The 24100-nt window shown below is 37.5% G+C and overlaps 1 protein-coding gene across 1 annotated transcript in view; it reads left to right on the top strand.

Annotated features, from left to right (window-relative positions):
* The window catches only part of ZMAT4 (zinc finger matrin-type 4), a 243187-nt gene that overhangs the window by 31844 nt on the left and 187243 nt on the right, over positions 1–24100 (top strand). The window contains exon 2 of the mRNA XM_047092314.1: positions 19225–19314. Coding sequence (XP_046948270.1) covers positions 19225–19314 — 90 coding nt within the window. The remainder of the gene's footprint in view (positions 1–19224; positions 19315–24100) is intronic.

The following is a 24100-nucleotide window of genomic DNA, read 5'->3' as shown; positions in this document are numbered from 1 at the left end:
CTGCTGAGGAGCTGAAGACAGCTGAACCCTCTACCCCCGCCTTTTAAAAAATAATAGTCATAAAAATATATCCTTATTCATAAGTCCTCAAAATTTTGGTACATTTATATGAAAAAGCAATTCAGTTAGCAGGTGAAAAGAAGTGGGGCGGGCTTACTTGAAATCTAGTTAAGAGCAGGGGGCAGGAGGGAAGGGGCTATGATGGTGCTGCATAATCGTGTGGTACCCAATAACGTTACAATGAAGACACTGTTATTTTCCTTGGATGAGAAAATGTCCAGCCTGAATGCATGATTACACTGGTTACACACTTCTCAGTAGTCTTGGTCTAGCTTTATATATGCATATTTATCTATGGGTTGACTTTTGACGAGAGATTCTGGATCAAATTGGATTGTCAAGAATGATGAGGGCAAGGCAGAAATTATATACTAGTATCTGTTTGAGGAAGACAAGCAGAACTGAATTTGACAGTTCTGTTTGCTTTAATTTCAGCCTTAAGCCTGCAAGACTAATTAATACACTGTATTAATCAATTCAAATCAAGAAACATTGGACTGTATATCCTGCCTTGTGAGAGTCTAGAAGATTCATATATTGCCCTTTGCAGGTGGTTGTGGTTTGGGGCCACATGAACTATGTGCGAGTTATTAGATAGGCATCAGATATGCTGGGGAGTATTTTATGAATTGCTTAAATGAAAATAATAAAGAAGCTAAAATATATGATAAAGACAATGAGAGCTGTGAGGGTTTAGAATAGGATGCAATTAGTGTCTGGAGCAACTGGGAAGGAGTTCATAGAGGGATCGGTCTTGGGACAGGTATAAAAGCGTTGTTACATGTGAGTGTGCAGTGGGAGGTATTGTGTATCTCAGGAATTGGGAAGACAATCAACAAACAAACACAGAAACAGGAATGTACATTTTGTGGTCTTACAATAAATAGTAAGGGGAAATTATCCTGGTGGTATGGCATTGTAGTTAAGACTTAGTCTCTGGAATCACAAAACCTAGTCTCAAATCCCTGCTCTCCAATGAATCAGTGAATGTGCACTACCCACTAGTTGTGTGCAACCTTGTACTAGCTAAATTTAATTTAGCATCACGCACGGAGGGATAAGTGAATCAATCACATTTAACATTCATAATGCATTCTCAAAATTGGTCTATGCAAGATGCCTCTCCTTTTTTTTTTTTTCACTTATTTATGTACTTTTATGCCCATACACTGGGAAGGACTTAACCTTCAGCAAGGCAGTTCTCTGTTGCTGACATGATCCCCAAAAGGATTGACAGCTGAGGGCTGTGTGCTGACAGCACTCCCAGTAGCAGGAGCAACAAATTCTCCGTTGAAGGTGACCTGAGTGGCATCTCCATGTCCATCAACATGACTAAGCTCTCCTGTGAGTTCTAATGCTCTAATTGATTGCTTCACATTTTTTAAATAAATGTTTTTATTAATATTTGCAAACAATGAATTTTAGCTCTTTCCTTCATATTCTTAGATCTATTTTTATTTCTTTCTTTCCTTTTTTTCCCCAGTGGTATTAGTAAGGACCTCCAGTGCTATGTTCATCAGCAACAGTGACAGTGATCATATTTTTTGTTGTTACTAGTCTTTAAAGGAATATAATCAGAATTTTTTTTTATTAAGTATAATGGCTGTTGTAGATTCTTCATATAACCTATTGGAGAAAAGAATATTCCTATCTTTCCCCAGTTTAGTAAGCTTTTTATTTTTATTTTTTTATTTATTTAAAAATTTTTTTAATGTTTTTATTCATTTTTGAGACAGAGACAGAACGTGAGCAGGGGTGGGGGGGTAGAGAGAGAGGGAGACACAGAATCCGAAGCAGGCTCCAGGCTCTGAGCTGTGAGCACAGAGCCTGACGCGGGGCTTGAACTCACAGACTGTGAGATCATGACCTGAGCTGAAGTCAGACGCTTAACTGGCTGAGCCACCCAGGTGCCCCAGTAAGCTTTTTAAAAAGTATAACTGGGTGTTGGATTTTATTACATGATTTTTCTGCATTGGTTGAGGTATGATTTTTTCTTCCTTCAGTCTATTAATGTGGTAAATAACATTGATTTTTTTAAATGTTGTGTCATGCTTGCACTTCTGAGATAATCCATGATTGATCATGACACATTACCTTTTAAAAAACACAGTGTTGTACTCAGTTCATTAATTTTACCTAAGGGTTTAATAGACTTTGTCTTTTTGGAGCAGTTTTAGGTTCACAGCAAAACTGAGAGGGAGGTCCAGAATTCCCAATATGTACCCTGTCTCAAACAAGCGTAGCCTCCCTCATTATCAACATCCCCCACAATATTGGTGCATCTGTTACAATTGATAAATCTACACTGATACACCATAATCACCCAAAAAGCATAGTTTACCTTAGTGTATCACCATTCGTGTTATATTCCACGGGTTTGGACAAATGTATAATGACATATATCCATTATTATAATATCATAGAGTTTTTTCACTGTCCTAAAAATCCTTTGTGCCTTGCCTATTCATTCCTCTCTCTCTCCCTAGCCTCTGGCAAGTGCTGATCTTTTTTAGTTTCTCCATGGTTTTTCCTTCCCCAGAATGTCATATAGTTGGAATCATACAGTGTGTAGCCTTTTCAGATTGGCTTCTTTCATTTAGTAAAATGCATTTAAGGCTCCTCCCTGTCTTCATGGCTTGACAGCCCATTTCTTTCTAGAACTAAATAATATTCCACTGTCTGGATGTACAACAATTTATCCATTTATCTACTAAAGGACATCTCAAAACTTGCTTCCAAATTTTGACAATTATGAATAAAACTTCTATAAACATCTATATGCAGATTTTCATGTGGACATAAGTTTTCAAATTTTTTTTTTCTGATTAACAGGAAAAAAAAGTTGATCCATATGAAACCACCAATATTTGGTCATTAAGATTTTTTCATTTTATTTATTTTAAAGCTAGAGTGAGTGGGGGAGAGGGACAGAAGGGGGTCAGAGAGAGAGAGAGAGAGAAAGAAAGAGAGAAAGAGAAGGAAATCCCAAGCAGGCTCTATTCCCAGTGAGGAGCCCAATGCAGGTCTTGATCCCCTGACCCTGGGATAATGACCTGAGCTGAAATCAAGAATCAGTCGCTCAACTGACTCAGCCACCCAGGTACCCCTGGTCATTTTTTTTTTTTTTTTTTTTTTTTTTTTTACTTACAAGAACATCAGTTTCACATGGCTTAGTGTTTGTGAACAAGGTGTATTACTTTGATGGATCTTCATTTGTTACACCAACATACCTCACATGGTCATGGTATATAGTCCTCCTATCTCACAGTTCTGCTTTTTATTTTTTATGATTTTGTATTTTTGTCTCATATTAGTAATATCTTCTCAACTCCTTAAAAATATTTATCATTCTTATTTAAAATTTTTGGTTTGTGTATTCCAATATTTTTTCTTCACTTTGTTTTGTGTCTGCCTGCAAGAGTGCTGGTGTTCCAGACAAAGATTGGAACTTGAAAAGGGAACTAGACCCAGGAGAAAAGTTGATGACTTCTCTTGGGAAGTATTGAGTTTGAGTAGGATAATAATATAGCTAAGGAGAACATTCTGAACGCAGTTAGGAAGACAGTGGATGTTGGGAGAGAGAAGGAATGAGGAGATTATGAGAAATGAAAACTGGCAGTCAGAATCTGAGAGCTGAGAGATGTCAGAGCATTGCATCTGCCCCAAACAGCCTTCTTTCCAGCTCTTGAAAGAAGATTGGCCTTGAGACTGGTTCTTCTTGAGTTTGTCACTCATAGAAGTGAAATCCAGCTGAAGCTGGAGATAGCTTTTTCAGTCTGTTTTCTTTTTCTTTCAAGGTGGGCTTAGCAGCCATAGAAGGGGAGGGGAGAAGAGAAGATGAGAAATATGGAAAGTGAAGATGTGGGTTTCAAAAATCCACTTGCTTTCTAAGCATCTGGGGAGCAGATGAAAACCCTAATTTCAGGTTCCCACCCCTAGCAAATTCTTATAAGGTCTGAAACTTTCTTCAAAAACAAACTCTCTACAATTCTGAATCAGGTGACCCAAAGACCAAATTTTGAGAAAGATTGGAAGGGAAATGACTACTTCAGGTTTACTCCCTATGCAGATGGGTAGGCAATGAGGTGGGACCTAGGAATTCCTGCACTCCCCTCTTTGTTATCCCCAAGAGGGGGCACTCTGCATTCCACAATGTCTGGAAATGTAAACCCCTGCTCTGTGCCTCTCTTGCCCCTCTAGCTGAGGGCAAGGAGTGACAGTAAGATTCTGGAAACATCTGGGGAGTATTTATTGAATAAAATGATCTTCAACTGAACACATGTATCTCTCTGAACCACCCACCTAGAGAGGATGGATTATCTGAGAAATTTCCAATTTTTCTTTAATCATGCTATCAGTTCAAAACAACCAGAAAATAGACTAAAATCAGGGATTTAGAATAAGCAAATTGAAATCAGGTGGTGGTGGAGCAGCAGGTGAGAGCAGAGTTGCAGCTGGTGGACATGTGCATGTTTCCCCTTAGGGTCTGCAGAGTGGTATTACACAAAACAACTGTTGCTGGAAAAATGAAATATGCTTCTGGTACTTGACTCTGTTTGTGGATTCTAACACAACTTCTGTTTCCTGGTCATTAGGTGAAACAAAGCTACCAGCCACTAGCTGCACAGCTGGACCCTTCCAAATTCAGCAGTAGTGAGGATTTCCACCCCTCCCCCACTTCAGTGGGCTAATTTCATGTGCAAAACTTTAGCCAAACATGGTGGGAAACACTAGGGTGGGGAGAAGTGGATATGCTATTTTGTGAATATTATGTTACTCTGAGAAATGTTCCTAATAAATTTGCTGATTACTTTTTTTGACATTATATAAAGTCATATTTCAAGTGTACCAGAGGAACCTGACTTTGTTTATTGATTTAATTTATTTATTTTGAGAGAGAGAAAGAAAGAGAGAGAGAGAGGCAGAGAGAGGGAGAGAGAAAATCCCAAGCAGGTTCCTCACTGTAAGTGCAGAACCCAATACGGAGTTCCATCTCAGGAGCCATGAGATCACGACCTGAGCTGAAATAAAGAGAAGTTTAACTGACTGAGCCACCCAGGCACCTCCCCACCCCCTTACTTTAAAATATAAAACTTTTGTAAGTTAAGGGATCTCTTAGGCAGATATTTTACTGTTTTGTTATTTGTTTATTTATTTTACTGTGTTTACATTGAGGCCTAATTGTGTTCACGTTATATAGTCTGAGTCACCTATTTATTTCAGCTTGAGATAAAATTGACAAATTTATAAGATATTTAAAGTGTATATCATGGTGATTTGATATACATTGTGAAATGATTTTCCCCATCTAGTTAATAATCTAACACCTTACATATTATATATATATAATTAATAATGCATTATATATAAATATAATACACAAATGTATATTATGTGAATATACATGTAATATATATGAAAACATTTAAATTCTACTCCATTATCAAATTTCAGTTATACCATACATTCTTATAAACTTTAGTCACAGTGCTTTAGTTTAGATAGATTCTTAGACCGTATTCATCTTATAGCTGAGAGTTTTTACCCTTTCTCCAACCTCTCACAATTTTCCCTACCAGCCCCCCCACCTACCCAGGCCCAAGAAACCACTCTTCTTTCTGTTTCTATGAGTTTGGGTTTTTATTTATGTATTTATTTTAGATTCCACATATAAGTGATACCATACAATATTTATTTTCCTCTGTGTAGCTTTTCTCACTTAGCATAATGCCCTCAAGGCCCATTAATGTGTCACAAATTGCAGAATTTCCTTCATTTTCATGGCTGAATAATATTCCATTATGTACATATACCACATCTACTTTATCCATTCCTTCATTGATGGACATTTAAGTTGTTTCAGTATTTTGGCTATTGTGAATAAGGAGATTATATCACTAATCAAAAACCTCCCAACAAGGAACAACTCAGGGCCAGATAGCTTCACTGGTGAATTCTACCAAATGTTTAGAGAAGAGTTAATACCAATTCTTCTCAAGTTCTTCTAAAAAATAAAAGAGAAGGAAACAATTCCAAACCTGTTTTATGAGGCCAGCATTTCCCTAATATTGAAACCACACAAGGACACTACAAGAAAATTACAGTCTAATATCCTTCATGAACACAGGTGCAAATATCCTCAACAAAATATTAGCAAACCTAACTTAACAGTACATTATAGAGATTACATATCATGATCAAGTGGAAATTATTCCAGGGATGTATGGATGGTTTAACATCTAAAAATCAATCAATGTGATATCATGTTAACAGAATGAATGATAAAAATCATGATTATCTCAATAAATATAGAAAAAGCATTAGACAAATTCAACATTCATGTATGATAAAACCTCTCAACAAACTGAGTATTGAGGAAATGTATTTAAACATAATAAAGGCCATATATGACAAGCCCATAGCTGCAATGGTAAGAAACTGAAGTTTTTCTTTTAAGATCAGGAATAAGACAAAGATGCCCACTCTCAACACTTTTATTCAACATAGTACTGGAAGTCCTAGCCACAGCAATCAGACAAGAAAAATAAATAAAATACATCCAAATTGGAAAAGAAGAAGTAAAATTGCCTTAATTTGCAGATGACATGATATATGTAGAAAGCCCTAAAGACACTACCAAAAAAACTGGTAGAACTAACAAAGGTATTCAAAGTTGCAGGATGCAAAAATCAATATACAGAAATCTGTTGAATTTCTATACATTAATTACAAACTATCAAAAAGAAGTAAAAAAAAATATTTACAACTGCATTGAAAAAAACAAAATACCTAAGGATAAATTTAACCAACATGTGAAAGATCTGCATACTGAAAACTACAAGACATTGATGAAAGAAATCAAAGAAGACACCAAAAAAAAATTAGAAAGGTATTCTGGGCTTGTGGATTGGAAAAACTAATATTGCTGAAATGTCCATGCTACACAAAGCAATCTACAGATTCAATGTGAATGCTATCAAAATTCCAATGGTATTTTTCACAGAAAAAGAACAGTCCTAAAGTTTATATGGAGCTACAAAAGACCCTGAATAGCTGAAGCAGTCTTGAGAAAGAAAAACAAATATGGAGGCATCACACTTCCTAATTCAAAACTATACTACAAAGCTGTAGTAATCAAAACAGTGTGATACAGGTATGAAAATAGACCCATAAATCAATAGAACAGAATAGAGAGCCCAGAAATAAACACACAACTGTATGATTATTTAATTTATGACAAAGAAGTGAAGAATATACAGTGAAGACAGGATAATCCCTTTAATAAATGATGTTGGGTAAACTGGACAGCCACATGCAAGAGAATGAAACTGGATCTCTATCTTACACCATACACAAAAATCAACTCAAAATGGAGTAAAGATTTGAACACAAGACATGATACCATAGAACTCCTAGAAGAAAACATAGGCAAAAAGCTCCTTGATACTGGTCTTGGCAATGATTTTATTTTGGACAACAAAAGGAAAGGCAACAAAAGCAAAAATAAGCAAGTGAGACTACAGAACAAAAAAGCTTCTCTTTACCTGACTATGTAAATAGTTAATGAGTATTTGTAGAGGAACTCTTCTGTGCAGGGTTTTTAAAGGTGCCTTGTGGGGATGGATCAGAGCTATAAAAATAACAAGAAATTAAGAATTCAGTCATAAAAACAGAGTTCTATTTGAGAATAATTATATGGTACATGCCTAGGAGTATAAAATAATAGGGTAAAAAGAGAATCTAATGTGAAAATGTTTGAGTAAAGAGGCCAGATGTGAGCCTTCCTGCTGCTGTCCTTATTGTGGTTGTCTGGGTGATTGTCCTGCCTTGCTCAGCTAGTCATCCCTTTCATGAGGGCAGGGACTCTAACTTAACTTGGTTAAGTTAAGGCTAAACCTCACTCCAAATAAATAGGTGGGGACTACACTAGTGTATGTCCATGGTAGTGGTAGGGTTAATCTTGGAAGACTTTTCACAGTGATGTTTATATAAAGTGCTAAATTTTTTCTTATTCCAGACATGAATTTTATATGAGAAACCAAAAGACCTTGGGAAATGATAGTCCAAGATCGGCTCATGTTGCTTAAGCTTTCACATTTCACAAGGATTTTATAGCTTTGTTGCTGCAAATCACCCAGTCTTCCTTGACTTTAATTACTGATCACAGTGGCTTTATTTTTCTCCTTATCTCCAACTTTAATTTCTTTAAAAAGGGCTTTGGGTAAATATCATTTTTTCCCCAAACAGCAAAAAAGAGGTCTAGATAAGGTATGCCGTATTATTTATCTTCCAGTGTTTTCTTACTTTTCATGCGATTCTGCTTAAAATGCGCAGACATAATGGAGACATATTTAGCTCTATCCTCACACTACAGAAAAATGGTTCCTGTGCACTTTGGTGGTAATATAATTTTTTGAGTTGCAAGACTTTGATTTAAAATTGTAATGCATTGATGTAGTCACTTGTGTAGGCAGATAAAAGTACAGATTTAATGCAAACATGTTTTTACAGTCATGCATATTGCACATCCGACTATATACATTTTTCTCCAACAAAAATTAATTTTTCCTAATACTGGTTTAAGATAAGCATTCTCATTTCAAATGCTTTTCAAAAAAATTTCAGAAAAATTGAAATTACCTCATTCTAGAAACTTTGCTTTTGAAAAATGGACTGATTACTGTATACAAGAAGAAAGACTCCAAGAGATCATCTAGTTGAAAGGGAGACACATGTCTTACCTCAGGTTACTATAACAAAATCCCACAGAATGGTGGCTTAAACAACAGGTGTTTTTTTTCTCACAGTTCTCGAGACTAGAAGTTTGAGAGTCAGGTGCCAGCAGGGTTATTTTTTGGTGGTGTCTCTTAGTCTGCAGAAAGGCCACCCTCTTGGTGTGTCCTCACATGGCCTTTACTCTGTGCATATGGAAAGAAGAAGAGATCTCTGGTGTCTCTTCCTCATCTTAAAAGGATACCAGTTCTATTGAATTAGGGCCCCACCTTTTCTGAACCTGTTCAATCTTAATTAACTCTGTAAGGAGTCTATCTCCAACATAGAGTAACATTGAGGATTAGACCTTCAATATGAATTTCAGGAGAGACACAGTTCAGTATATACAGCATAAATGCCCAAGATTCTATAATTAAAAATTAAGAGAAATATTATCTGACCACAGGTTAAAGGAGACTTTACCAAGGCAGCATCTGGTGAGTGGGAAATTCTTAGAAATAGTGGAGGAATTGACTGTGTCCTGTCCCAAACCTCCTCTACCTGAACAAGCTGGATCTATATGTGCCATGGTGTTGTTGGCAATATGACTTACTCTGAATCTTGACTTTTTGACCAGTTGTAGCAATTCCTCAGTTGCTTTAGCATTTATGCTTCATGCACAATCTTCATCAATTCACCTGCTGAGAGTTTTTCCTCCAATGTGCACACTCTGCAAAATGCCTGCAGGAGTTGTTACTTAGAATGCTTTCTGGTCTGCAGGCTCCCTGCTTCTTTCTGACCTACACTGCAGCAGTGGGGTACAGAGATGGAAATAGATGAGTAATGGGTTTGATTTCATTTTAGAATAGAGGGAATCTATAACAATGATGTACACACCACTTTCAAACTATTGTTTTGATTAATCAAGGGTCTTTGGCTCTTGTTCTGGGATTGTCTCATTTTTTCATTCATGCCTTTAGTCACTCAGCTGACAAACCTTTTCTGAGCACTGACTATGTGTGATGGTTGACAAGAATACAACAATGAACAAAACACATATAATCCCTATTTTCTGAGAATTTATAAGTTGTGGGATCTTGAGCAAGTCCCTTGATCTTTTGAGACTTATTATACTTATCTTAAGGTAAGACTATTAGAATGATAAATCATCAATGCTGGACTGAATCTTTAAAACTGTGATTCCCCCCTCCCTCTAATTACTGGAATGATTAGGTTCCTTAAAGAATTTGGAAAATTAAAAAAAAAAACACATATTAAAAAATTAACAAAATTAAAAGGCTACCTACTGAATGGGAGAAGATATTTGCAAATGATATGCCCAATAAGGGATTAATATCCAAAATATATAAAGAAGTTCTACAAGTCAACACACACAAAATCCCACAAATAATCCAATTAAAAAATGGGCAGAAGACATATTTATGACATTATTCCAAAGAAGATGTACAGATAGCAGACACACAAAAAGATGGCTCAACATCACTTATCATCAGGGAAATGCAAATTAAAGTCACAATGAGATATCATTTTACACCTGTCAGAATGGGATAAAAAAAGACAAGAAATAACAAGACTTGGTAAAGATGTCTCGGGAATGTAAGTTGATGTAGTCACTGTGGAAAACAGTATAGAGTTTCCTCAAAAAATTAAAAATGGAAGTATCATACGATCCAGTAATTCCACTACTGGGTATTTATCCAAAGAAAATGAAATCACTAATTCAAAAAGATGTATGCCCCCTATGTTTATTGCAGCATTATTTATAACAGCCAACATATGGAAGCAACACAATTGTCTATCGATAGATAAATAGGTAAAGAAAATGTGGTATACTATAACAGATAGGCAAAAAATAAACGACACACTGGACCAGATAGACTTAATAGATATATTCAAAATATTTAATCCCAAAACAGCAGAATACACATTCTTTTCAAGTACACATGGAACATTCTCCAGAACAGATCACATGTTTGGCTGAAAATCAAGTCTCAATAAATTTAAAAAGATTGACATAATTTCATGCATCTTTTCTAACCATGATGGTATGAAACTAGAAATCAATCACAAGAAAAAGTCTGGAAAGAATACAACTACACGGAGGTTAAATAACATGCTACTAAACAATGAATGGGTCGACCAAGAAATTAAAGAGAAAATTAAATAATACATGCAGACAAATGGAAATGAAAACACAAGGATCCAAAATCTTTGGGATGCAGAAAAAGCTGTTGTAAGAATGAAGATTGTAGTAACACAGGACTACCTCAAGAAGCAAGAAAAAAGTCAAACAACCTAAACTTACACATAAAGGAGCTAGAAAAAGAACAAACAAGAGCAAGAGAAGAAAGGAAATAATAAGGATTAAGACAGAAATAAATGAAATAGAAATTAAGAAACAATAGAACAGATCAATGAAACCAGGCTTATTCTTTGAAAAGATCAGTGAAATTGATAAACTTTTAGCCAGACTCATCAAAAAAAATAAGAGAGAAAATGCAAGTAAATAAAATCAGAAATGAAGGAGGAGAAATAACAACTGACACCACACAGATAAAAATGATTATGAGAATATAATGAAAATTATATGCCTACAAATTGGACAACCTAGAAGAAATGGACTAAATTCCTAGAAACATATAACTTTACAAAACTGAATTGAGAAGAAATAGGACAGTTGAACAGACCAATTACTAGCAATGAAATTGAATCAGTAATAAAATACTCAAAAAGTCCAGGACCAGATGGCTTCACAGGTGAATTCTACGAAACATTTAAAGAAGACTTAATACCTATTCTTCTCAGATTATTCCAAAAAATAGAAGAGGAAAGATGGTTTATGAGTCCAGCATTACTGATACCAAAACCAGATAAAGACACTACACAAAAGGAAAACTATAGGCCAATAATCCTGTTGAACATTGGTGCAAAAATCCTCAACAAAATGTTAGCAAACACTAATTTGAACAATTACAAGCACCCCTGTTTATTGCAGTACTTTTTACAATAGTCAAGATAGGGGAGCAACCCAAGTGTCCACTGATTGATGAATAGATAAAGGAGGTGTGGCAATTATACACACACACACACACACACATACATAATAAAAAAGATAAAGAGGATTAGGAGTGCACTCATTTTGGTGAGCACTGAGAAATGTATACAACTTTTGAATTATTGTGCATCTGAAACTAATATAATTTTCTATGTTAATTATATGTGAATTAAAAAATGGAAAATGTGGGGTGTGTGTGTGTGTGTGTGCATGTGTGTGTGTGTAATAGAATATTACTCAGCCAAAAAAAAGAATGAGAAGCTTGTCATTTCAACCACATGGATGGAAGTAGAGGATAAAATACTAAGTGAAATAAGAGAAAAACAAATATCTTATGATTTCTTTATATGTGGGATCTAGAAAAACAAATGAACAAACAAAAAAGCAGAAACAGACACATAAATACAGAGAAGAAATTGTTGGTTTCCAGAGTGGAAGGGGACAGTGTGATGGGCAAGATGGGTGAAGAGGAGTGGGAGATACAGGCTTCCAGGTATGGGATAAATAAGTCATGCAGATAAGGCATAGCATAGAGAATATAGTCAATTGTATTGTAATAGTGTTTTATGGTAAAAGGAAAAAAAAATAAAAAGTGTGTATAAGAACAATTGAAATCACCTGTGATCCATGATAAACAATGTTAACCCTTTGGTATGTTTCTCCCTAGACTTTTCCTATGTCTATGCTAAATACACACACACACACACACACGCGCACACACACACACACACATCTATCTATCTATCTATCTATCTATCTATCTATCTATCTATCTATCTCAATATGTATGTAGATAGATTCTATTGTTAAAAAACTTGGCATCATTTATATTCTGGTATCAGAGGGACCTTTTTTCTTAGTATGATTTCATAGATTTTTTAAAAATGTCATCGATATTATTACAATAATTTCTTGATGGCAGTTTGGTAATCTATCACACAGATAAAATGTTTATCCCTCTCACTTAGGATACGTAATTTATTTTCCCGCTTTCACTTATAAATAAATGGCAAAACATAACTCTGCTTTCTTAAAATAAATTCATAGAAGTAGAATTGTTGGATTGAACAATTTTTTTCCCTTATGAATACATATTGCAAAATTTCCATCCTGGAATCTTATATTAGTTTACATGCTTAATAACTCTGTACAAGAAGTTTCATTTTTCTGTATCTTCATAAATATAGATATGTTTTGTAAATATTTGTCAATTTAATGGTGAAAAAGATATATTTTTTAGTTTAAAAGTTATAAGGTAGAATTTGGGCTTTTTATAAGTCTTTTTTAGCTGTTTGCTTTTCTGCAATTCCTATCTTTTGCCTATTTTAAGCTATTTTTCTTATAAATTTGTTAGAGTGCTCTATCTTAGGCACTAAACCATTTTATTTTACTTTTGCAAATATTTTCCCTACTTTATGGTTTGCCTCTTACATGTATTTCAGATTAAAACACCTATTTTTTATGCTCCATCAGTCCTTCTTTTTCTTCATTGTTCACAAAACTTTCCAATTACAAAGTTTATATATATATATATATATATGTATATATATATATACATATATATATATACACACACACGTATACACATGTACATATACACACATGTATATATATATACATGTAAATATGTATATATATATATTTCTAGTTTTCTTTTTGTTCCAAATTATTGGTTCTATTCTTGGACTTTTTTATTCTATTTGTTTTGATCTTTCATATGTAAGATCTCCAGTATCGCTATTTTCCACTCCTTTATTCTATCCCTCTGCATTCTAAGAAGTGTCTCTATATTGAATAACACACCGATCTGCAGTGTTGATTCTGCTCCTGTTGCTGTGAAAAGACTTTCAAAATCAAGCCATGATATTTTTAATGTTCTTTCTTTATTAACGCAGGCAGTACATCTTTATTTCAATCAGCTGTCTTATCTCATCTTTTAGCTTTTACCCTCAGCATTAAACAGCACAAAGACTGTGCCATTTAAAATGTACTTCTATTTATTGTGGGAAATGTTTTGCAAATAATTTCTTGATGTTTTTTCCTTGGAAGTTTTTCCAAAGTCTTCTTTTTCCAATGCAGAATTATTTCCTAGGTGCTACTGATCCTTGGTGAACAGAGGTTATGAGGGCCTGTCACTTGTCTCTAGTGTGTAAGGATTGGCCTTTGATCCTTTCATGGTATGTCTGAAAGCTTTCAGGATCTTCTGATCTGATTCCGTTTGTAGGACCATTTCAGTGGCCTGTGTAGGAGGTCTGAAACCCGGGTCCTTGGGCAGTTCCAGCAGAGAACATTTATTTCTTATTTATTTCTTCTGAGAATTTTAGTTGGTTCACTCTAGGTACAGGGAGTTTCTGTATCCAGCCTCCTTTCTGTGATAATAAGGAAAGATGCATCACTCTAGGAAAGAGTCACAGTCATCAGAGGGAATCTTGCACACTTGTGGTTTTCTCTGTACTGAACCTTGACTTCCCAGTGAAGTTGTGCTCCAGCTTTTCCAGGGCTCAGCCCTGGGGCCCTCAACCTGGGAATGTTAAGTGGGGTTCTGCCAGGGTGCCTTCTCCTTTTTCCTGAGAGATGGAGCCCATCTCACATCAGCCAGTCATTCTTGGGTAGCTGGGGAGTTAGACCCTTGGTATTTGTCGTCCTTCCCTTAAGTGGCTCTTCTTCACCCTAGAATGAGTAGAAACAGCTCAAAATTGGTTGGCATGTGAGTATCACTCCTCTGTAATTATCAGTCTGTTCCAGGTTTTCCCTTTTTCTTTTAGGAAAAGGCTTATTTTAGCTGGTTTTTGGAAGAGGTATAATTAGATACCTATGATGAAATAAAATGGTGAAGACTTAACTAGGGAATCAGGAATGGATCTTAAAGCTTATTTGAAATAACACCTCTCCTGCCAGGCTCACAACTGTGATTTGAGGATAAAATGAAATGGTAAATGTCAAAGGGCTTTGAAGGCTGTTTGGAGCATTATGCAAATACTAAGTTGCTTTGTTATCTTCACATTTTATGAGACCAGAAATCAGTAGCCTTGCTGGAAGCAAATTTGAGTTGTGAATTTTTTAAGGGTATGTGATAATGGGAGATGGCTATTTAGGTGAAGCACAAAGCCATTCTATTTCCATGTGGTCCACCCCCTTCTTTCACACAATACATCGGAAATAGAGGTTTGTCTTGTTCTTTATCCCCCCAAAGAGAAGGCTGGCCTGAATTTCCACTTTAGATGATTTCTTTGAGTGCCAAGAGATTGTTTCAGCCAAAGAAACTAATCTGCAGATAGGTCTGCCCCCTGCACAATGCCCAGCATCAGGGGCAAAGGCTTTAATTAAAATGGAAGAGTTGGTAATTTCTGACCTCTCTGGGAAGCTTAAAGTTGATGTGGTTTGAATGAAAGTAATGACTTTTACTTAAAATGCAAATATTAATGCGAGAACCAGGGACTGACTTTTGGTGCAAGCAAAAGAGATTGTAATTTCGTTTTCATGTCTTTTCCCTTAAAGAAATGGCCCTTTTCTTCCCTGACACTCTGTCATATGTACATTTAACATGTAAGGTCCTTTTGTCTCCTTGCATTTCCTTGCAGTTGGCAATTTGTCTTTTTAAACTCTTAAAAGCAGTGCATGTGTGAGGTATTAATAAATTTGAAAAAGTCATAAGGATTTGCTTTTGTTGTTCATATTACTTGGATGACATAAATCTGTTTCAGAAGTCGCTTTCCTTCCAGGTTGGTTGTCTGGATGGCATTTGCGCACTGTCTCCGTAGAGACTCCATTTGTACACAGGAAGTGGAAATGATCGCATTGCGAAAAGGACACGTATTTACCATAACATTTGTATGTTCCCAAAGAAAGTTTTAATATTTAAAGTAATGTGTATTGCTCTTGGGCTAAGTAGTCTCATCTAATCAGCAAGTATTGCAGTGAAAAAATCATGCATTTGAATGTTGATAAGATGTTAACGGGTAGCTGGAAATGTGGTCAATTATGCCAGTATATGAATATATGAGTATAAAAGCATTTCAGATCAGTGTGCTTTTTACTAATTACAATCATTGTGAGTAGAAAGTATACTTATTGAGAAATTACAATGGCTTGAGCATTGTGAAGTTATTACTTTTATGTTAAGGGAAAATTGGTTGTAAAAATAAAAAAATGAAAACCATCCATACTTTCTCTACCCATGCTTGGTTTTCCACCTCTTACTTATATACTTACAAATATTTATATCATCTTAATCACAGTACACAAACAATTTTCAGTTTAGCATTTTCCGTTCAACATTCAGTATGTAGGAAGCACTTTTTCAATCTCCAACTGAACATAAGGGCATCCCGTGGCTACTTTAACCAGCCTCTTGTCCAACATGTAGCTACCTCCCTGAGTTATTGTTTCTAGCTCAATGCTGCAATGAACATCTTTGCTCAAATCTAAGTTTAACATTTTGTGGAAATATTTTTGTTTGCTTGGTTTTAGAATAAATTGGAAGGAGTGAGGTTACGATGTCAACTTTCAACCAATTTCTGTGGGTAAGGGGTTGAGAGGAGCCAAGTGGGGGAAGACGCTGTGGGTTACTTGGTATGCCCCACCTTGAGGTAAAGGTGAGTATGCCAGGAAAAAAGGAGAGGACTCACTAGCAGGGCTGGACCCTGAGCTGAGGCAGAGGAATTATAGGGGGCCTGAGAGCATTCTGGTAGCTGCCTCTTTCTCTTTCTCAACCAACATCATTTGGAAGTGGTGTTGGGTTTGAATCAGTCTAACTGGAAGGGTGGCTCCACACTCTTCTCACTGAGAAGTGGACTGCCTTTGGAGCTTTTACTGTCTGCCTGAAGCTAGGGTTGGCTTGTGGGTGGGAAAGGCATTGGACCCCGTTCAGGCAGCCCAGGAAAAGCTGCAGGAGGGCAGAGGCAATAAGGAAGACCAGGCAATAGAGAAACAGAGAAATGATGAACTAGGATGTCTCTGCCATCATTCCTGAATGAGGTGGGATTTTCCAAAGCACTGTTTTTCTTCACCCATACACAAGGACAAAGACAGTACCTGGAGGGCAGTCAGTCCTTCTGTCAAAATTAGAGGCTGGCAGTGCTGAGGAGAAAAACTGGCCTTTAATGAAGAAAATTGCTAATAAGACTCAAATCCCAACATCTCTCATCACTAATGGCTTTACAGCAGACTTATCATTTGCTTCCCTTTTCTTTTTAGCTAATGGGTTCTTACTAGTTTTGTCAAGCTGCAATTAAATAATCCAGTGAGCTCTGCCTTTGCTGGGAAGAATCTTTTGGAAAGAAATGTAGTATTTTAGCAAAGAGAAGAACTCCAACCATGAAACAGGCCACATTATGAGATTTCCAATTTGGATGTGATTTTGTTGTCTAGGAATCCAGGGCTTTGAGTAGATTGATGGTGGTAGGTAATGTGATACATTCTTCTAAGGGAACAAATGAAACTTTGAAAGCCCACTTCCGCTGGCTTTGAGCTCACACTGGTACTGCTTTGTCTTTTCACTAATTACCTGTCTGTTGTGCTTTTCTCCAGCCCAGGCTCTGTGGCCACATTCAGCATCCTGCAGGTGTTTAATGGTTCTTTTTTTCTCTTTTTGACTGTAGCAGTATTCTTAACTTTGCCACTACTCCTTACCTCCAAAAAACCAACAAAACTGGAAACTGTATACAGATTTTAGTAATCAACATATTTATCTGCAAAAAACTGTACCAGTCTGCACTGCATCATTCTCAGAACCGTGCAGCAGTTGAACAATGCTGTTGAAATCATCTGGCACAGGTCCACATAGGTCTCTATTTCACTGTCCTACCAATCTCCCAGGCAAACAAGACTCCAGGTAACCCGTGATTAAAACTTATAATACAACCTGGAAATGGCTACAAATGTATTTCAAAATCACACTCCAGTACCTTTATATGTCTGTAATATCATTCATGTTCCATTAACAATTTTAAACCCATTTAAAGGCCTTGAAAGTGTTGAAGGACTGTTTTAGAAGCATGGTTTTCTTGCTTTGGGCACAATAAGGGGATGAAAAATGTGATAAAGAAGGAAAATGAGACAGAGGGATTTATATCATATCCTGTAAACAAGTTGCAATTTGCCTTGCATTCTCCGAAAATCATTTTGCCTTTGTGGCTAATCCATGAAGGCAAACCATCATTGCAGGAGCTTGGCTGGGCCCCAACTGTAAGTAAAGGCAAAGCAGAACCAATGCCTGGAGAAGAAAGAAATCAGCCCTGAGCAAAGGAAAGGGATAGGCGATGGGAATTAGATAGTGATGGATTCAAGGAGAATGCACATCAGAGCAGTACAGATTCAGAGTTCAGGATTGGTGCACTTGCTGGTGAGACACGTTAAGCATTATATGGACTGCAGTTTTTCATAGGCACTGCCTCATTTGATTCTCACAGCAACCCTAATAAATATCACGTTCATTTTGTACACCGAGAAAAAGAGACTCATTTTAGCTATAAACAAATTAGACTGACTTGCTCAATATCACACAGCCAGATGGTGGTGGAGCTGCACTTGGGATCTGAACTTGTCACTGGTGGTGCTCTTTTCACTCTACCATCCTGCCACAGGTAGCAACTTGGGAGTTAAAACTGTAGGGTTCTTTAAAGGTGTGGGAAGTTCAGGTGGGCTCCCTATTGAGCAAAGTAGTAGAAGAAAGATAGAACTAAGACGAGGTCAATTCTCCATGCTGGGTGTGGACCATTCAATACAGGCAGAAACCCATAGTCCTGCTGATCCTACAGGATGTGGAGCTTTATTTGTTCAACTGCTTTGCCTGCTTGCATGCAACTTGGGCTCTGATCAGTCCTCGGGCTTGCATATGATATCTTTTGTTTGCTTATGATATCTGACTTGGGAAGATCTCTTTTGATAGCTTATTAAGGAGGCTCTATCTAGCATGGGAGAACCAGAGATAAAGCCTTCTGTTGGAGATACTATGAGTGCCAACTCCCAGGAGGGGGTGGGGGGGCACTGTCCCAAGATCCTCATGGCAGGGAAGTGGGAGGGTGAGACAAGGCAGGGGATCTAAGCTTTCCATCACAGTTGATCCTTGTATTGTTCTCTCTGCTGACCCATTCTTATTTTGAGGACAATTAAATATATTACGCACCCTATGCTTCAAGATCCCAGTGTTTTAACTTTCTTCTTTAACTGTGTTTTCTAATCCTGAAATTATGTTGGCTTTATAACTTTGGGCAAGTCACTAAACCTATGTGAAACTTCACCCCACGTAATTCTCAGGAGTGTGGGGAAGTGTTTTTAATGAAAGTACTACTTTGCACTTACGGTCACTGGCTAAGTTTCCAAGGGTTTAAAATGCTTTCTCTTTCATAGTATTTGCTTCTTCTTTTCCTTCCCAGAGTCGAAAACATGCAAGCAAAGTCCGACTGTATTACATGCTTCACCCCAGGGATGGCGGGTGTCCTGCCAAGAGGCTCCGGTCAGAAAATGTGAGTATCTGGCACTGTCCGATAACCTTAGATGATTTGTTCCATTTGCTAAGAACTTTGCAAGTCTAGGAAGTATAGTCATGTCCACCTTAGCAGAAAAGCTAAGTGAGTAGAAATTATTCTCATTAAATACTACAGAAAATGTTACATGTAAGCAAGTCTTTTCCCTTTTTCCCGCCCAAACTTGCCAGTATGGTGTTGGAGAACTTTGTGATGATTCCACACTAGGGCAGAGCCGAGAAAGAATGTACAGACGGAACAGAGAGCAGCTGGCTGAGGGAAGGCAGGAGCCATCAGAAGATAAACAAAAGTAGGAAGGATGGCCTAAGGAGAAAACCTGCCAGAAATATCAGATACTTTGCTATTAACATATTTTATTTTTCCTTTGGTGTCTAAAACTGAATGCCAATTCGTTCCTTTGTAAATACTGTGCACATCTTGCAAATAAAAATACTGAGGGTTTTGATCAGTGCCCCTCTCCCTGAGGGAACATTTACTTGGGAATAAAATGACAATTAGGAAGTTGCTTTGAGGATGTAAGGTCAGAGCAAAGGGTTTACTTCAGCCAGGCCAAAGCAGGGACTGATAAAATAAATATTCCTTCCTCCCAGTAGGGCTTACTTTTCCTAATGAGTGGAATATTCATATCCATCCATTGCAGAGGTCCTCTGTGATAAACACTGCAGATGAAACAGAAATCGCTTGTCCTTTGAGCACTGAGGAGGCTGCAGGCATAGAATTTATGCCCTACACTCTTGCTTATGCTTGTGATTCCTTTCTCCTTCTGCTGCCTTATAGATGGCAGTCTTCTTTTCTTATTAAAAATTAATACATGATCATTGAAGACACTTGACAAGAACCACACTTGTGTGTTCTTCACAAGAGAAAAAGAGAGAACAAGAGAACTGTGGATGACCATGAGTAGTGAGCATCAGGGGCTGGTGTTAACGAATTCCAAGCACGCCTCTTACATCGCACATGAGCTATTCATGCGCAGGCTAATCTGGAACACTGTGGAGTTGTCTTTACTGCCTTGGTGAAGCAGCATTTAGAGCTTATTAGAGGGAAAAGATGTCACAAAAACTTTTCAAGCTGCTAAGAAGTGGGACAGAGACTGGTTCTGTCAGCTCTTAGCCTTATGACCTTGGGCAAATAATTGATCTCTCTCAACCTGTTTCCTCAATGAGACTATAATAATCACCCTTTCCTCACTGGGCTTCTGTGAGGTGTACTGTTATATGCAAAGTACTGAGGAAAAGAGATGAATAAGGCCCAGATTTGCCTTAAAGAAACTCAGAGTGGAGTGAGGGAGATCAACATTGTATAAAAAAAATTGCTGTAATTGCACAGTGTAGGTGTTTAAGACTCTACACAAAATCCCATGGAGACAAAGGGCAAGTTATCCATGCCAGGACGAGTTGCTCGGGGATGGTGTTACTGAGAGTTGGCATTTGAGGTGGGGTCCTTGGGCTTGAATGGATGGTACCAGTTGGAGGAGGTGGGGGGGGAGAGACAGGTGCATTCTTGGGTGTATTCCTATCAAAATAACTTATTAAACCTCAGGAGAGTTGACCTGAGCCAGCTTTCATGTAGTATAAGAATCTTGTAGCTACAGCAGAGTCCTGCTTTCCATCTTTCCATTAGTGGAGAGGACAGAATTAGTTCCTTTCCTCTGAAATTATCCAGCAATGATGCCTGTGTCACTTCATTCAGTAGCTTTTTCATGTCTTATCATAATAGTCAAAAACAATAGGGTTCATATACATTTGACAATTAGCTGTTGGAACACAGATTATTTTCTATCTGCTCAAGTTCTAATCATGAATGTTGTACTTACTTATGTCTGAGCTCCTAGGGAGGGCTTGACTGGACAGACAGAAGGGGGACACTGGGACTCAACTGGTGTTACTTGAGGACATGGTCTTTGCCATTCTGGTCAGACCCATGATTTACCCACTCAGGCCCTGGTTCTGCCAGTAGCACTGGGAATGATTTATGGAGGGGAAGATGTTTGGATTTTTTTTTTTTAATTTTTTTTTCAACGTTTATTTATTTTTGGGACAGAGAGAGACAGAGCATGAACGGGGGAGGGGCAGAGAGAGAGGGAGACACAGAATCGGAAGCAAGCTCCAGGCTCTGAGCCATCAGCCCAGAGCCCGACGCGGGGCTCGAACTCACGGACCGCGAGATCGTGACCTGGCTGAAGTCGGACGCCCAACCAACTGCGCCACCCAGGCGCCCCAAGATGTTTGGATTTTTAGAGCAGGAAGTATTTGCAAAGATTCTTTACCAAAGACCCCTTTGAGAACTTTTTCCTCTGGTGTATCCTGAGTTTTGAAAACTTGGATCTACTAATGGTCTGTTTTTTTTTTTAATGTTTATTTATTTATTTATTTTGCAAGAGTGGACGGGAGAGGCAGAGAGAGCATATGTGCGTGTGTAAGCAGGGGAGGGGAAGAGAGAGAAGGAGAGAAAGAATCTCAAGCAGGCTCTGTGCTGTCAGTGCAGAGCCCAACATGGAGCTCTAACTCACAAACCATGAGATCATGACCTGAGCTGAAATCAAGAGTCAGACACTTCATCAACTGAGCCACCCAGACATTCCTGCCAACGATTTATTTATTAAATCATATTCTATAGCTTTCTGTAATCATAGTATAAGACCAAATCAGTAAGCAGGAAAAGCAACATAATGACTCTACTTTTTGAAAGAGATTGTTGATGATTTTATGAGGGTGTGTTTGTACATACATTTCATAGGTAAATACATCATTTACCTTAGGCATTTTGACATGCTGGATATAGCATGGAAGCCACCCCAGTCCGTCACTGGGGCTGTGAAAGTTGAAACTGGTAATTATTTGGCCAACTTTCTTTTGTACAGACTCATACCTTAGGGTTGAAAGGCTTAATATGCAAATAAACAATGGCCAGCCATATGGAAATAGAACTTTGATACACCTGAAGCTAATATAACATTGGGTTTCAACTATACTTTAACTAAAATAAATAAATAAATAAATAAATAAATAAATAAATAAATAATGAAAATAGCACTTTGACCCATAACCTATAGCAACCATCCTGGGAGTCCAACCCATTAGTATATAGAAAACAGCCCCGGAAGCCTGCCTAAGTTAAACTTGTAGGAAGTCAGACCGTTATCTCTAGTAACAATCCAGGAAGCCAAACCATAACCCCTGTAACAATAGGCCCCAAATGGTCTGGACTTGATTAATACTTGATAGCTTTCCTAATTTTTGTCCCTGCTCCCTGTTTGGAACCAGCCAGAGAAAGCCAAATAAGCACTCCTAAACAATCACATAGGATGTCCACCTCTAGTTCGCCTACCTACAGCTTCCGCACACAAGCAGTCTCCAATCAGGGCATACCTGAGTCCTCCTCTTTATTCCGTTACAAAGCTTTCCCACTTATCCGTTTGCCTTGGAGTCTTCTCCAAGGCAAGTGATGGTGACTGACATTCTTGCTTTAGTAAGCTCTAAATAAATAGCCTTTCTTTTTCTCATTTGGTTGGTCTTGTTTATTTCCACAGGGCTATAAAATGGGGATAAAAATAACATCAGTGTACAGGTTTAGCATAAGGTCCAAATAAGATAACTTATTTATTCAGCACTTTATTTTCAAAGCTCTTTCTACCTGCATTATTATTATTGATTCCCTCTCCACAAATACCCTGTGTCTTAGAAGAATGTAACACTCTGTTCCACCTGCCTCTCCATCCTTGCACATCCTCCCCACTGCCCTGGTTCCTGGGGCTGTGACAGGTTTGTAGCCCAGTCTCGGCTGGAAATAGTTTCATGGCCACCCTGACTACCCAACAAAGTGAGTGACTTCCAAAAACAGAGAAAACTTGTTTCTGAGTCTCCAATACCTGAATGCACCTGAACCTTGGCCCCACAGTGATCCCTAAAACTGATAGGGCTGATAAGTAATGGCAGCCACCCCTCCCTCCCTACTTCTTAGCCCTCTGGGAATATGCAGTAACTCCAAATCTACATACACATGAACACAAGTGCCTATGATTATTCCCAGGGTCAATTGTCATTTCTACTCCAGGTTATTTGACTTTGTTGTTGCTTTTCAAAAACTTAAAATTCATTTCTGCCTCCTAACCTGGTATTTCCAGCTTTTTAAATTCCCCCTTCGTGTGCTTCAAATGCTCATTCGGATCTTCTATGTTTTTTTTTTTTCCCCTGAAATCTTAGAGCAAGACATTTTCCTCCTGAGGCCACAGAGTAAAATTAACTGCGAAATAAATTGTTATAGTTGATTGCCTTAGAGAAATTTTCTGTAATCCTGTGAGCATTAGAGCCAAAAAGAAACGTAGAGTGCATCTAGTTCATTGAGAGTCTCAGGTTTTCAAGATACTTTTTAGTATCTTCTCACTTGCTTTGGAAAAAAAAATGTCTACTTAAGAAACAACATTTTTAAGTAAAAGGATGATTTCATTTTACCTTTAATTTTATTCTGTAAGGATAAGTAACTGCCAACAAAAACCACCAGTCAGTATTAAGTACATAGTGTTTTTACATCGAGTTAATAGAATTCCTCCTAAGTGGAAAAACTTGACATTTGGTTGGTGTAATCAAGCTTCTCACTTTTAAACACTTACGTGATTTCCTATAGGTCTGGAATATCCAGCAGAGCTGGAGCACCTCCAGGATCCGTTTCATGGGTCCCTAAAATCCTGGGTTCAGGTCAGGAGGACTATCTAATCCGACTGTTTTGTGATGAAGGTGAAAAAAAGGTCCAAAGAAGTACCATG

Source organism: Lynx rufus, unplaced genomic scaffold, assembly GCF_022079265.1.
Source record: "Lynx rufus isolate CCGP_SWC_20201006 ecotype Redwood Valley unplaced genomic scaffold, mLynRuf1.p SCAF_3, whole genome shotgun sequence".
NCBI classification, from domain to species: Eukaryota; Metazoa; Chordata; class Mammalia; order Carnivora; family Felidae; genus Lynx; species Lynx rufus.
Note: the sequence above shows the minus strand (reverse complement) of the source record. Positions and strands in the feature narration are given on the sequence as shown.